This window comes from Hypanus sabinus, chromosome 30, assembly GCF_030144855.1.
Source record: "Hypanus sabinus isolate sHypSab1 chromosome 30, sHypSab1.hap1, whole genome shotgun sequence".
Taxonomy (NCBI): domain Eukaryota; kingdom Metazoa; phylum Chordata; class Chondrichthyes; order Myliobatiformes; family Dasyatidae; genus Hypanus; species Hypanus sabinus.
Window position 1 is genome coordinate 33201491 of NC_082735.1, and position 17024 is coordinate 33218514.

The 17024-nt window shown below is 47.3% G+C and overlaps 1 protein-coding gene across 1 annotated transcript in view; it reads right to left on the reverse strand.

Annotated features, from left to right (window-relative positions):
* Window positions 1-2615: 2615 nt before the first annotated feature.
* The window catches only part of LOC132383369 (F-box only protein 39-like), a 42025-nt gene continuing 27616 nt past the window's right edge, over window positions 2616-17024 (reverse strand). Inside the window, exon 4 of the mRNA XM_059954258.1 lies at window positions 2616-2744. Coding sequence (XP_059810241.1) covers window positions 2616-2744 — 129 coding nt within the window. The remainder of the gene's footprint in view (window positions 2745-17024) is intronic.

Sequence of the window (17024 nt, forward strand, 5' to 3'; positions counted from 1 at the left end):
TCAAAATGGCGGTGCAGGCTCAAGGGGCCGAATGGTCTACTTCTGCACCTATTGTCTATTATAAGCCCGCCCTGAGGGATCCTCCTGTCTGCCTCATCTGACCTCTGGGATCCTCCTGTCTGCCTCGTCTGACCTCTGGGATCCTCCTGCCTCATCTGATCTCCGGGATCCAGCCCCACCTGCATTACCCCTTGCATGCCATGGCATCCCCATCTTGTCCTACCCCTAGTACTTCAGTGTCTGTGTCCTGCATTTGGGTCCAATCCTGTCCCCGTTTCTGACAGGAGGACAAGACGGCTGGTGAGTCTTGATGAGGGGGCAAATGGGATGATGGGGCAGAGGCAACAAAGCAAGAAGCGGGAACAGAAAGGTAGAAGTGGTGAAGGGCTGAAGGACAAAGAATCTAACAGGAGAGTTTAAGAGGACAATGAGTGAAATGGAAGGAGGAGGGGCAACAGAAGGAGGAGAAGGGCAGGTGAGGAGAAGAGAAGGGCTGAAAGGATAACCAAAGAGGGGAATGGAAAAAGAGAGAATTGCCAGAAGTTAGAGAAATCCATGTTCATGCCATCAGGATGGAGGCTACCCAGGCAGAATGTGAGGTGTTGCTCCGCCAACCTGAGTTTGGCCTCATCGTGACTGTAGAGGTGACCATGAACTGACAGGTCGGAATGGGAATGGGAAGTAGAATTGAAAGGGGTGGCCACCGGGAGATCCCACTTTTTGAGCTAATTGGCTTGACAAGTAACCATGAGTTCATCTGGTGAATTTAAGAATTAAGGCATTGTTTTCAAGTGCCGAGTTCTCTTCACAGGCATTCTGTCATCAGGCATTTGCACTGAACTATTGATTGTTTATTCTTTTTCGTAGATGCTGCCAGACCTGACGAGTAACTTCAGTGTTTTGGTTGTGGGCCAAGCATTTTAATTCCCATTCCCATTCCTGTCCTGGCATGTTGGTCCTTGGCCTCCTCTTGTGCCAAGATGAGGCCACCCTCAGGGTGCAGAAGCAACACCTTATATTCCGTCTGAGTACCCTCCAACTTGATGGCATGAATAGCAATTTCTCAAACCCCCAGTAAACATATTCCACCTCCCTTCCTCTACTCCCCACTCTGACCTTTTACTTCTTCTCACCTGCCTATTATTTCCCCGAGTCCCCTTCTCCGATAGTCCACTCTCCTCTCCTATCAGATTCCTTCTTCCCCAGCCCACCTGGCTCACCTATCGCCTTCCAGCGAGCCTCTCTTCCCTCCTCCCACCTTTTTAATCTGGTGTCTTCCCCCTTCCCTCTCAGTCCAGAAGAAGGGTCTCAGCCCAAAACGTCGACTGGTTATACTCTCCCATAGATGCTGTCTGACCTGCTGAGTTCCTCCAGCACATTGGTGTGTTGCTTCGCATTTCTCTCGTGTTTGTGATTAGCACTGCCATTTGTTGCTGTTTTCTCATCATTTCCTGTTGAAATGTTGAAGGTGTATCCTGACAAGCCAGTTGAAGGTGTTAATATGGGTATCGATGCACGTTAAGAACGTCTGCAGATAGGTAATAGGCTTGTCTTTGGGCTAATGATAGATAATGGAGGCTTGTATTTCACATGCCAGTATCTCCCTTTCACTGGAAAGGAAAGGAAGATCAGTGAAACTTCAATCTGACCTCCGTGATCTGAGAATTACACAGTTCTCAGTAACTCAGTAACAAATCACCTGTGACATTAACTCATGAGCTCAATCATCACAGCCAGTGAATTCAATGCCATCAGTACTTCCCACCTTAAACTTTGCTTGCTTCAATTGTTTGCATGATTTGTTTTTTTTCTCTCTTTGGGTGTTGGTCTTTCTTTTTTTAATTGCGTTCTTTCCGGTTTCTCGCTTTGCGGCTGCCTGTAAGCAAACAAATCTGAAGGTTGTATAATTTATGCATGCTTTGATAATAAATGTAATTTGAATCTTGAAACTCCATCCAGCTTCCCAATATCATCAGTTAGAACTTGGAAAGACTGCAATGCACAACCGCTGACAATGGTACAAAGTCATGCCAGTTACTCTTTCAAAGGCTCCATTTAATGTCAGAGAATGTATACAGTATACAACCTGAAATTCTTACTCTTCACAGATATCCACAAAACAGGAAAAACCTCCAAAGAATGAATGACAGAAAATGTTAGAACCCCAAAGATCCCTCTTGTGCACAAACAGCACTAAAAGCATCAACACCCCCCCCCCCCACCACCACCACCACCACCACCACCACCACAACCACCCACCCTGCAAGCAATAGCAAAGCCCCCGGAGACCATAATCTAGAGTCCATCAAAAACTACTGTCCACCCCAACACTTTGACACCTCAGACAGGCTTTCCCCCTCTCTCTAGCAAGGGAGAGAGAGAGAGAGAAATATCGCATCTGCAGCAACGATAGGGGAGACCAACAGCCCATTGTTTCGATGTTCTAATCTGTCACATCACTTGTCCAACAAGGTGTTTCAATCTTTTGCATTAGTTACATCTGATAACATCGTAACTTCTGAAGATTTTATTTGACTGGCAGACAAATACACTTATTGGTCCCATAACTGCTTAAATGTATTAAAGTTGGGCTGTCCATTCAGTAGAGCTCTCCTTTACATCAAGGGGTAAGTAATTACAAAATAATTGAGTTCTGTGTCGATTAGATCCCTGTACATTGTGTACAAATTTCGTAGCTGTTTATCTTCTTCATTCGTTTCATACTTGTGCATGTAAATTCTCACCTGCAGATTAAACAGATTATCCGTCACATTAAAAGTCTTAAAGGTTTGAATATTGCTAGTAGTGTAACACACATAAAGAGCTGGAGGAAGTCAGCAGGTCAGGCAGCATCTGCAGAGAGGAATAAAGAGTTGGCCTTTCAGGACTTTGGGTCTCAGCACTTTGTGTGTGTTCCTCTGGACTTCCATCCAGCATCTGCAGAATCACTTGTGTTTGCTTGTTTGTTGAACGATTGATTGAGATACAGCACAGAATACGCCCTACTGTAGGGTAACATAACTGGGAGAAATGAACAAAATTCACAACCATCAGCACTGAGTTGGGGTTTCGCTCCAAGTGGCTGGTCTGACGTGATGACGGTATTACGTAAAAGGTTTATTAGCGCGTATATGTTCTGTAGGTTTTGGAGTTCAATAAAATGTGTTATGGGTTTCGTTAAACATAAGACGCCTCACTTTGTTTTATTTACGGAAACCTACAGTCCTGGCCTCAATGTTCTCAGACGATTCCAGAGTTATTGAACACGTCAGCCAACACTGTCGCTTTGAAACTGCCAGAGTTTTGGAAGCAAAATGCTGTCGCTTGGTTCGTATGAGCTAAGGCCCGGTTTGCCCTATGAGAAATCTCTGCTGACAACACCAAGTGTTTCTACGTGGTAGGGTCGCTCAATAGTTCTACGGCGGTGAGGGTAACTAGTCAGCTTGAACACTCAGCTGAGCACGATAAATACCGATTGCTGCAAACTCACCTTTACCAGATTTTTACATTACTGGATTCTGAGCGCACCAAACAGCTGCTCTCCTTACCCAGTCTGGGCAATGTTAGGCCTTCAGAGCTAATTGACCACGGGCTGTCTCTCCTGGGAAATCACCATCCTTGTTTTATTTTTAAAGAACTCCTCATGCAGCAAATGCCTGATCCCGTTTGCATAGCCCTCGCTAATGCACCCTTAATGGACTATAAGGAGCTTGCTAAGATGTCTGACCATCTACACTCAGCCAGGCAGCATGCATCATTCCTCCTCCTTTCCCTACCTCAACAAGCCCGGTCAGCAAGGCCCCCAATGTCAGGATGCCCGTGCCTGCGAAACCGATGACATCGGACCTGAGCTTTTACCATGTTCACTTCGGTAGGAACACTAGGAAGTGCCGACTGCCTTGTGGCTTTGACGGTGCCAGCGTATGGGGACATCAGAGGAATATCGTAGGTTCCAGCTGCCAGGGTCACCCACTATTCAGTACGGACACCCTTTCAGGGCAACGTTTCCTGTTTGACACGGGTGCTCGAGAGAGTATGCTGCCAGCATCGCCGATTGATGAGAAGGCAAAGAGCAACGAAACCTCGCTGGAGGCCGCCAATGGCAGCAGAATCCAGACTTACGGGACACGATGGGTGATGCCCTGCTTCAGTGGGTGATGTTACCCACAAGACTTCGTCCTGCTCAGTGCAGATTTCCTGTGAGCCCAAGGACTGTTGGTCAAACTTAAGAACTGCCGGCTTGTGGATGACAAGGACTTTGGGTCGTTACCCTGCTCCCCCCAGTCAGTTCCTCACAACAACTCTCTCAAGCACGTGCTCCACCGCATGTGACTGCTGGGTGAATTCCCAGACCTCACCAAGCCCATGTTCTCCACGACATGGGGTCAAGCACCACATTCCCATGACTGGCCCACCAGTCTGTATCCACGCACATAGCTTGGATCCAGAAAAGCTGGCAACCAACATGGAAAGATTTGGAATCGTACACCGGTCAAGTAGCCCTTGGGCTCCAAGACTGCGTGTGGTCCCTGAGTTCCATTGTGGTTGCTGCCCATGTGGTGATCGGTGACGCCTCAAACGAGGCCACCACCTCCATTTGTTACCCAGTCCCACACACTCAAGACTTTTCAGCACACTCAGCCAGAAACTTTTTATTTTCCAAAGTCAATCTAGTTAGTTACCTGTGTGCTCGAAGGACATTCCCAAAATGGCTGTGGACTATTTGAGTTTCTGCACATGGCGTTTAGACTGAAAAATGCAGCGCAGACTTTCCAACAGCTGATGGAGTCTGCATTAAAAGCCTGAGGTTTTCTTTCTGTTTACCTGGGTGACACAAGGCTTCCAAATCCAAACATGTCTCGTCTCTGCACACTATTCGATTGTTTAACCCAACATGAGGCGATTATTAACCCTGCTAAATGCCAGTTTGGGTTATTAACCATTGACTTTCTCGGCCATTGCATCTCCGCAGAAGGGACAAAACCCCTCCCATCAAAGGTAGCTGTTGTTATGGATTTCCCACCCTCCCACACTACTAAAAAACTACTGGAGCTTTTAGCCATGGTAAATTTCATTCCGCGAGCTGCTGAATTTGTGCTTCCCCTGTATTTTGTGCTTAAAGGCAACATGACTAATCGGGGGTTTGACTGGTCAGTGGACATGACCAAGGCATTTGATGGGACCAAACGAGTTCTTCCTAACGTGACCCTACTAGCACACCCGCTCCCCAATGCGCCCAAAGCCATTACAACTGAGGCTTCAGACTACGCTGTGGATGCTGAGCACGAACAGCCTGTCAAAGCCATTTGTCAGCCGGCAGCTCCGTTCCTCCCGAGAGGACGTACCGGCACATTTGACTGTGAGCTTCTCGGGCTCTATCTGGCTGTCCACCATTTTTGTTCTCTTCTAGACGGTCACCATTTCACAGTGTTCATTGACCACAAACCCCTTGTGCACACGATGGCCTTAGTCTGCACGGCAGCAACTGGTCTACATATTAGAGTTCACAACAGATATACAACCTATCAAGGGGAAAAGTATTGCTGTGGCTGATTGCCGCCCACGGCCAGCCAATGAGGCTGTAGACAAAGGGGTTGGTTATGCTGGCATGGCAGTGACCAAGTTACTGACCCAGAGGCCCAGGCTTACCAAGCACCAGTCACAGGCCTGCAGCTGGCTGACATTAATCCAGGGAAACTGGGGTTTCCCTCCTGTACAACGTCTCAACCGGTCACCCTCGCTCCATTGTGCCCTCAAACTGGAGGCATTGTTTTCAACTCCATACATGGCCTCCCGCGTCCGGGCCGGAAGGCCTCGCAGAAACTGACTCCACTGGAGTTTGTTTTTCACAGCCTCAGAACGGACGTGCGTGGACGTGCTGCAACCAGGACTGCAGCCTGGGTGGAGTGCCGGCGGGCAAAAGTTAACCGTCGTGTTCAGGCGCCGCTGGCAGCTTTTGAGGTCCCTGAGCAACGGGTTGACCATGTCAATGTGGACACTGTTGGTCCTCTTCCCCTCCTCCCACGGTTTCACACACCTTCTTCCCATGGTGGACCGCACCCCCAGGTGGCCAGAGGTCATCCCTCTCGCATCAACAATGGCAGCAGACGTGGCTCGGGCATTCATCAGCACCTGGCCTGCTCAGTTTGGCGCCCCATCTGATATTCCTTCTGACTGCGGTCCCCAATTCATTTCAGACCTCTGTAGTACAAAGGCTCAGGCCTCGACTTAGGCTACATCACACCACAGCATATCATCCGTAGTCCAATGGCCTATGCAAGCGGTTTCACTGCTTCTTAAAGGCAGCTCTAACTGGTGAGTGTTGGTGAGATCAGCTCCAGTGGGTCCTCCTGGGGCTCAGAACTGCTCCAAAGGAGGGTATACAGTCACCTGTGTCTGAGTTGGTACACGAACAACCATTTCAAGTGCCAGGTGATTTCATTCCTGATGCCACCACTGCCTGCTCGGCCTCTCAAAAGCATCCCCCGTCCTCAGTAAATTCAATCCCTTTTCACCAAGGAAGTTAATGAACCCTGTACAATTTTCTCTATTTCTCAGCCATGATGGAATGGCGGAGCAGACTCGATGGGCTGAATGGCCTAATTCTGCTCCTGTGTCTTATGAACCTGTGGGTCTAAGCAATTTAACTACCGACCGGTTCGTCTTTGGACTACGAGGGAAAACTGGAGCACCCGGAGGAAACCCACACGGTCACGAGGGGGAAGTACAAACTCCTTACGGGCGGCGGCAGGCAGGATAATGTCGTTAGACATCATTTTTGAGTGCAACCGAGACAGGCTTGTTGATTCCTGAATTAGAATTAAAGTAAAGTGAAGGCAAACCATTTTAAGCAAAGTGTGCAGTTGGAAGTATATAGTTAGCTTGTCGTGTCCATTCTGGGGCAGCTCACTCACCTTTAGTCCCCACTGGACTCTCTGTGGTGAACTACATATACCTGTCTGGACACGCCCCCTGCTGACTGCTCCTGTGGCTCCTCCCACAGACCCCGGTATAAAGGCGATTGAGGCCTGAGCCCGGCCTCTCAGTCTCCAGGATGTAGTATGGTGGTCACTCACTGCTAAAAGCCAACATCTCGCCTTCACGTCTCAGAGTGGTGCATCACACTCAGCTGTCACCTGTGGCTCCAAGTAGCCATTTAAATGTGACAGCAGCCACACCTTGGTACGCTGCTTTGACAGGTGAGCCAAGCTAGGTGCGGGTAGCTGGAGGGCCTCGCACCCCAGTGAGATAGGAACATACCTGTCCTAGCATGCAAAGTCAGCTCCCGCAGTCTGGGCAGATGAGACCTGCAGTGAGATACAATGGCTAGGAAGGCATTACTGTAACGCTCCGTAGAGTGTGAAGGGCGTGAGAAAGCACAGAAGACATCATGGTTATCCACTGCAGCCAAGGAAGATCCCAGTTTGCTCCTACCACTGGCCCTGGATTTCTGAGGTCAAGAGAGTGGAACTGCCCCAGTGCAACGGCTTTTCCCCTTTAAAGACTCTCCCGCACGGTTTTCCGGACACGGCGGGCAACCACCAGCACAGCACACAGTCTGAAATATTCCAGGCGTCACTTCTGAAAATCATATTTCACCTTCATGGACGGATGGATAATATGATAAACACAAGTGATTCTGCAGGTGCAGGAAATCCTTAGCAACACACACAAAACGCTAGAGGAACTCAGCAGGTCAGGCCGCCTCCATGGAAGTGAGAAAACAGTCAACGTTTTGGGCCGAGACTCCTCATCAGGGCATGGTTGATATACTTTCCTATCAAAATAGTCTGCAACATTAGAGTGAAACATATATTAAATAATGCCTGAGTACAAATGAAGTATGTGTATACTTTGTCTTCCTTAATATAAAATGTTTTTGTTTCCTTTTGTTCCCCTTCTGTCTCTTCCCTTCTCTCCACTGAGTCATTTTCAGTTACTCCTTCCCAAACATCTACTGTATTGTGAAACTCCTGATTTGTGAATTAACATTTATGTGCAGATTTTGGCAATCTGACCTGTCATGGATATTATTGCTGGTCCCACTGCAATTTGCCTGCCACCACAATATGTCTATGGTGGATGCAATCTCACTGGTTCTCCATTCGGTCTTGGGTCCCTTGGACAATTGCAACACCTACAGTACATCGGGCTGCTGTTTACTGATTACAGCTCAGCTTTCAGCACAATCATACCCTCAGCTCTAATTAACAAGCTCCAAGCCTGTGCCTCTGTACCTCCTCTTTGCCACAGTGCCCTTGACTTTCTCATTGGGAGACCACACTCAGTGCAAATCTCTACCTTATTGACCTCAGGGATGCATGCTTAGCCCTCTGCTCTCCTCTCTCTCTATATTCATTACTGTTCGGCTAGGCACAGCTCCAATAGCATCCAGAAATTTCAGAATGATACAACTATTGTTAACAGAATTTCGGGTGATGATGAGGAGGCATAAAAGAGGGAAGTAGATCAGCTGGTTAAGTGGTGTCCCACAAACAACCTTGAAGTCAGAAAGGTTGTGGACTTCAGGAAGGAAGGGGACTCGTAGAGTCATAGACTACAGGACAGACACAGGTCCTATAGACAACCAGTTCATGCTGAACCACTTAAGCTGCCTCCATCCCATTGGTCTGCACCGGGACCAAAGCCCTCCCTACTCCTCCCAAATCATATTGACTTGTTCCACACTCTCACCATCCTCTAAGTGAAGAAATTTCCCCTCATGTTGCCCTTGGACATTTCAACTTTCACACTTGACCTATGACCTCTCACCCAACCTCAATGGAAAGAGCCTGCTTGCATTTACTCTGTCTATATCCCTCATAATTTTGTAGATCTTTATCACATCTCTCCTCAAACTTCTACATTCTAAGCAATAATGTCCTAACCTGTCCAATCTTTCCTGATAACCCAGGTCCTCCAGCCCCAGAAACATCCTCGTAAATTTTCCCTGTACAATTTCAATCTTACTTACAGTACATCTTTCCTGTAGGTTGGTGACCAATATTCCAAATTGGGCCTCACTAATGTCTTATAAAACTTCAACATTACATCTCCTGTACTCAATACTTCGATCTTTGAAGGCTAGTGTGCCAAAAGATTTCTTAACAACACTATCTACACTATCCAACAAGTTATGTCCCTGTATTCCCAGATCCCTTTGTTCTACCACACTCCTCAGTTCCCCACCACTCACTGTGTAAGACCCACCCTGGTCAGTACTCCTAAAGAGCAACACCTCACACATATCTGCATTAAATTCCATCTGCCATTTTACAGCTCATTTTTCCAGCAGATCCAAGTCCCACTGCAAGCTCTGACAGTCTTCCTCACTGTGCACTACATCCGGAACCTTGGTGTCATCTGCAAGTTTGCTGGTCCAGTGAACCACATTATCATCCAGATCCTCGACACAGATGACTAACAGTAATGGACCCAGCACCGATCCCTGTGGCACATCACCAGTCAGAGAGACGACCCATCTACTACCTCTCTCTGGCTTCTCATGCAAAGCCAATGTCTAATCCTATTTGCTACATCATCTTGAATGCAAAGTGACTGAACTTTCTTGGCCAGCCTCCCCTGTGGGACCTTGTCAAATGCCTTGCCATGTCCAGACAGACATCCTCCACTGCCTTGCCTTCATCAACTTTCCTGGTAAGATACTCTAAAAACTCTATAAGATTGGTTAGACGTGACCTACCATGCACAAAACCAAATCTCTAATCAATCCCCATCTTTCCAAATACTCATATGTCAGGACTTTTAGAATACCTTCCAATACCTTACCTGCTGCTGATAGCAGGCTTACCAACCTATCATTTCCTGATCTATTTTTAGGCCTTTCTTAAACAGAGGAACACCATTGGCTATCTTCCAATCCTCCACTAAGGATAATTTACATATCACTGCTAGGGCACCTGATAGGTCTACACTTGCCTCCCTTAGAGTCCAAAGGAACAGCATATCAGGCCCCTGGGAATTTGTCCACCTCAATTTGCCTCAAGACAGCAGTCATCTCCTCTTCTGTAATCTGTACAGGGTCCATGACCTTGCTGCTGGCTCTGCCTCACTTCTATAGACTCTGTGTCTGCCTCCCAATTAAATACAGATGCAAAAGTCCATGTAAGATCTCGCCCATGTCTTTTGATTCCACATGCGGAAAACCATTCTGATTTTCCAGAGGACCAATTTTGTCCTTTGCAATCCTTTTGTTCTGAGTGTATCAGAAGGATCCCTTAGGATTCTCCTTCACCTTGTTGTATAGGGCTACCTCATGCCTTCTTTCAGCCCTCCTTATTTTTTTCTTAAGAGTTCTCTTGCATTTCTTATACTCCTCAAGTACCTCATTTTTCCTATCTGTTTATGCCTGCTCTGCATCTTTTTTTGTCTTACACCAGGGCCTCAATATCTCTTGAAAAGCAAGGTTCTCTAAACCTGTTATCCTTGCCTTTTACTCTGACACACACTTACAAACTTTGTACTCTCAAAATTTCACTTTTGAAGGCCTCCCACTTCCCAAGTACACCTTTGCCAGAAAACAGCCTGTCCCAATCCACACTTGTCAGATCCTTTCTGATACCATCAAACCTTTCTCCACTTTAGAATCTCAATCCAAAGAACAGACCCCGCCTTGTCCATAATTATATTGAAACTATTGGCATTATGATCACTCGATACAAAGTGTTCCCCTGCACAAACTTCTGTCACCTGCCCTGTCTCATTCCCTAATAGGAGATCAAGTATCGCACACTCTCTCGTTGGGACTTTTACGTACTGATTAAGGAAACTTTACTGAACACATTTGACAAACTGTCCCATCTAGTCCTTTTACAGTATGGGAGTCTCATTCAATGTGTGGAAAGTTAAAATCCAAAGTTCAAAAGTTACTATCATAACATTATGTTTCTTGCAATTGTCTGCGATCTCTCTACAAACGTGGACCTCTAAATCCCACAGACTGTTGTGTGGTCTACAATATAGCCCCATTAATGTGGTCATGCCTTTCTTATTCCTCAGTTCCACACACAAAGCCTCACTATTCGAGTTCTCCAGTCTGTCCTGAATGAGCACTGCCGTGACGTTTTCATAGACTAGCAACACCACCTTTCCTCCTTCAATCCCTCCCATCCTATCACACCTCAAACAACGTTGCACTGGAATATTGATTTGCAAGCTCTGCCCTTCCTGATGACGACAAAGTCATAATTCCACATGCCCATTCATGCCTTCATCTTATCTGCCTTTCCCACAATACTCCTTGCATTGAAATATTGCCACTCAGAACATTAGTCACACCATACTCAACCTTTTGCTTCTTGACTTTGTCTGAGGTCTTAATCAGCATCAGGTTTATTATCATTGCACGTGACGTTTAATTTGTTAACTTATCAACAGCTGTTCCATGCAATACATAATCTAGCAGAGAAAATAATAATAAATAAAATTAAAATAATAATAAATAGAAAAGTAAATCAATTACATATATTGAATAGATTTTTTTAATGCAAAAACTGCAATACTGTATATTTTTTAAAAAGTGAGGTAGTGTCCAAAGATTCACTGTCCATTTAGGAATCCGATGGCAAAGGGGAAGAAGCTGTTCCTGAATCGCTGAGTGTGTGCCTTCAGCCTCCTGTACCTCCTACCTGATGGTAACAGTGAGAAAAGTGCATGCCCTGGGTGCTGGAGGTCCTTAATAATGGACGTTGCCTTTCTGAGACACGGCTCCCTGAAGGTGTCCTGGGTACTTTGTAGGGTAGTGCCCAAGATGGAGCTGACTAGATTTACAACCTTCTGCAGTTTCTTTCAGTCCTGTGCAGTAGCTCCTCCATACCAGACAGTGATGCAGCCTGTCAGAATGCTCTCCACGGTACAACTATAGAAGTTTTTGACTGTATTTGTTGACATGCCAAATCTCTTCAAACTCCTAATAAAGTATAGCTACTGTTACGAATGTGCCACAGCTCTGAGGGGCCGAAGGGTGTGGGGCAGCCTCCTCCTTTGTGAGAATCGCAAGATCACTATTGGGTCAGTTCAGGAGACCCAGGAAATGAGAGAAAGACATGCAGAATCCACAATGTGAAATGTGTCCTGGCCTCCGAAAGGCGGAGCCATTGATACCGGCTATTGTCTCTTGGAGACGGACTTGTGTATTGAATCCTGTACGATGCATCGAAGCCCCCAGGCAATGAACCGAAGGGGGGGGGGGGTTGGTGGAGGGATTGCATCATCCCAACCTGATTGACATCTGAGACCCTGTGAGTCAGGATAAAAGAGGGTCTGTGGGAACAGCCCCTCAGACGCACCAGAAGAAACGCTAGCGATCCCGTAATAGCGAAAGCCGGTGGGAAGGCCACGTGCGTCCGTTTCCATTTGCCCCGGAATCGGTGGGCCTTTACCACGGAAGAACGGCTTTTAACTAACAACGGGGAAATCAACTCCCCAACGACTCTCGAAGGATTGACATCATAAAAGGAATGGGCAAGTTTTAACCCGTCTTTCTCTCCAACCAGAAAACTGCAGCTTGAATGAACTAAAGTGACTTTTATATTTCCAGCGGACAATACATTATCCCCTAGACAACGATAGACCCATTCCTTGTCGATTACTATTTGATGCACCATCAATAACTCACACTGAGACGTAGGCGAGATATCGGCTTTTATTGACTGGAAGAAGGAACCAGGAGTGAGTGTCTATCATACAAGGTCCTGGAGACTGAGGCCGATCTTCAGGCCGCAGGTCTCCTTTATACAGGGGCCTGTGGGAGGAGCCACAGGAGCAGTCAGCAGGGGCGTGTCCCGATAGGCACATAGTTCACCACACTATTATACCCGCACTTTTAGATTTAGTATTGATAACGTATATTATCTGTATGTTTGCATTGATATTATTTTTGTGTATCTTTATCAATAAATACTGTTAAAAATAGTACCATCAGACTTCAACAGGCCTATCTTTGTTGGTAAGTGACCCAGTTACGGGGTACGTAACACTACAACAACACACACAAAATGCTGGTGGAACACAGCAGACCAGGCAGTATCTATAGGGAGAAGCACTGTCGACGTTTCGGGCCAAGACCCTTCATCAGGACTGTCTTGCCTTCTTTATAACTACATTGATGTGTTGGGACCAGGTTAGACCCTCAGAGATCTTGACACCCAGGGACTTGAAGCTGCTTATTCTCTCTACTTCTGATCCCTCTATGAGGAATGGTATGTGTTCCTTTGTCTTACCCTTCCTGAAGTCCACAATCAGCTCTTTCGTCTTACTGATGTTGAGTGCCAGGTTGTTGCTGCAGCACCACTCCACTATCTCACTCCCGTACACCCTCTTGTCACCACCTGAGATTCTACCAACAATGGTTGTATCATCATCAAATTTATAGATGGTATTTGAGCTATGCCAAGCCACACAGTCATGTGTATAGAGAGAGTAGAGCAGTGGGCTAAGCACACACCCCTGAGGTGCACCAGTGTTGCTGCTCAGGGAGGAGGTTATGTTATCACCAATCCGCATAGATTGTGGTCTTCCGGTTAGGAAGTCGAGGATCCAATTGCAGAAGGAAGTACAGAGGCCCAGGTTCTGCAACTTCTCAATCAGGATTGTGGGAATGATGGTATTAAACAACATCTGTCTCCAACAACCTCTCCACTAACTGTTCTGGCACTCCAGTTCCCATCCCCCTCAATTCTAGTTTAACACCCCACCCCCCCTCGTGCAGCACTAGCAAACATTCCCACTAGCGCATTAGACCCCCTCCACTCTGATCCAGGTGCAAACCGTCCCTCCTGCATGGGTCCCACCTTCCCTGGAAGAGAGCCCAATGATTCAAATCTCTGCAGCCCTCTCTCCTGCACCAAAACCACATGATAACTGGTATGATCTGCCTATTTCTGGCCTCACCAGTAAATGGCAGGGGTAGCAACCCTAGCATCACAACCCTGGAGGACCTGTCCTTCAAATTAGCACCTAACTCCCTAAACTCACATTGCAGGATGCTAAAGGTCTCCCTGCCTTCCCACAACCCACAAGAGGAGAAATCCACTGTCCTGCAAGGCTCTAAATGTGCCATAAGTTCCATCATGGGCACTAACCTCCATAGTATCCAGGCCATCTTCAAAGAGAGGTTCCACAGAAAGGCAACAACGCTCATTATGGACCCTCCTTTACCCAGGACATGCCCTCTTCTCATTGCTACCATCAGGAAAGAGGTGCAGGAGCCTGAAGGCACACACTCAACCATTCAGAAACAGCTTCTTCCCCTCCATACGTGGCTTTTTGACTTCATACGTGGCTTCTTGTATCCAGGCTGGAAGGCCTCACAGAAACCAGTTGAACTAAAGTTTGATTGGCACGGCGCCTGGAAGGATGTGCGAGATTAGAATGCTGCTTGTGTGGAGTGCCAGTGGGCAAAAGTTAACCATTGTGTTCTGGTGCAATTGGGAACCTTTTGAGATCCCTGAGCAACAGTTTGACCATGTCAATATGGACCTAATTGGTCCTCTTCTCTCCTCCCGTGGTTTTTTGCACCTTCTTCCCAGGGTGGACACCACCACCAGCTGGACAGAGGCCGTCACTCTATCAACAATGGCAGCAGATGTGACTCGGGCACTCATCAGCATCTGTGTCTGCGTGGCTTGGTGCCCCATCTGATATTCCCTCTAACCCGCAGTCCCCGTTTCATTTCAGACCTCTGGGCTGTGACGGCCCAGAACCTCGGCATTAGGCTACATCACACCATGGTGTAACACCCTCAGTTCAATGGCGGTTTCACTGCTCCCTAAAGGCTGCTCGTGGGCTTCCCTAACCAGTGAATGTTGCCGTGATCAGCTCCAGTGGGTCCTGCTGGGGCTCAGAACAGCTTCAAACGAGGACCTGCAGTCGTCCGAGGCTGAGTTGGTATACGGCAGCCATTACGAGTGCCCCGTGATTTAATTCCTGGTGCCACAGCCACCTGATTGATCTCACAACAGGTTTCCACTCCCCTCAGAAAATACAATTCCTATTCCTACTTCTCATCATGGTGTAGAGCACTCTTGGGCCAGCATTCAGCCTCATTTGCTTTTGTCCACCATGACACACCAACATCCCCTTGGGCCCCCTCACGATAGCCCATTCTACGTATTGGAATGGGGATAAAATACTTTTATCATAGATAAGAGGGGTAAGCCAGAATATATGTCAGTGGATCGCATCCCATCAAGATTTGCAGTATTCCGCTGCCATGCCCCTGGTGTCACAACATGACCATGAGCGTGTCAATGCACCCCTGGACGAGCCAGAGGTACCTGTTGTTCCTTCACCCTGGGTGGCTAGTCTGAGCTCCAGACAGGCTGTTTTCAGTGAATTCTGGGTGGGAGGGGGCACAGTGTAGGGTAACGTAATTGGGAGAAATGGACCTAATTCACAACCACCGACATTGAGTTGGGGTTTCGCTTTAAGAGACTGGACTGATGTGCAGCCACAACTTGGTACGCTGCTTTGACAGGTGAGCCAAACTAGCTGCGGGTAGCTGGAGGGCCTCGCACCCCAGTGAGATAGGAACATACCTGTCCTAGCATGCAAAGTCAGCTCCCGCAGTCTGGGCAGATGAGACCTGCAGTGAGATACAATGGCTAGGAAGGCATTACTGTAACGCTCCGTAGAGTGTGAAGGGTGTGAGAAAGCACAGAAGACATCATGGTTATCCACTGCAGCCAAGGAAGATCCCAGTTTGCTCCTACCACTGGCCCTGGATTTCTGAGGTCAAGAGAGTGGAACTGCCCCAGTGCAACGGCTTTTCCCCTTTAAAGACTCTCCCGCACGGTTTTCCGGACACGGCGGGCAACCACCAGCACAGCACACAGTCTGAAATATTCCAGGCGTCACTTCTGAAAATCATATTTCACCTTCATGGACGGATGGATAATATGATAAACACAAGTGATTCTGCAGGTGCAGGAAATCCTTAGCAACACACACAAAACGCTAGAGGAACTCAGGTCAGGCCGCCTCCATGGAAATGAGAAAACAGTCAACGTTTTGGGCCGAGACTCCTCATCAGGGCATGGTTACTATACTTTCCTATCAAAATAATCTGCAACATTAGAGTAAAATATGCATTAACGTAACATTAGTGTAAAACATAATGCCTGAGTATGAACAAAGTATATTTTGCCTTCCTTAATATAAAATGTTTTTGTTCCCTTTTGTTCCCCTTCTGTCTCTTCCCTTCTCTCCACTGAGTCATTTTGTCACACCTTCACAAACATTTACTGTATTGAGAAATTCCTCATCTGTGAATTGACGTTTACCTTATATGCAAATTTTGACAATCTGATCCATCATAGATATCATTGCTGTGTTTACTAGTTACACCGTTTCCTCAGGATTTGGAGGCTTTGGAAAGGATGACAAAAGGGATGTTTCCTCCAATATACAGTCTCTGGAAAATTGCCGTACCAGAGAGACATCTGGGACTGTTGTGGATTTTGCTTCATGGAAACGTGGCTCACCATTGCCACTTTAGATGCAAGGACACCACCATTCTCCGCAAAGACAGGACAGCTCAGATTTGGAAGGTAGAGGAGGTGGAGTATACTTCATGATTAGCTTATCGTGGTGCATAGATGTGGTGGGTTCTGTTTCAATCCCGCTCACCTCTCACCTAACCTGGAACGCCTGGCGATCGAATGGCCATCATCCTGGTAGCAGAGTACCTTCCACCTCAGGCCAACATCAGGCAAGCACTGGAGGAGCTAAGCACCATGATCAGCAGTCACAAAACAGCGCACCCAGATGCCTTCTCTGTTATTGCAGGGGATTTCAACCAGGCTAGCTTAAGGAAGCCTCTGAACAACTACCACCAACATACCACCTGTGGAACCAGGGGAGCCAAAACACTTGACAACTGTTATGCCACCATAAAGAACGCCTGCCATGCCATCCCACGCCAACACCTTGGAAAGTCAGATCTCCTGGCTGTACCTCTATCCCAGTGTATAGGCAGAGAATGAAGACTGCAGCAGCAGTGTTGA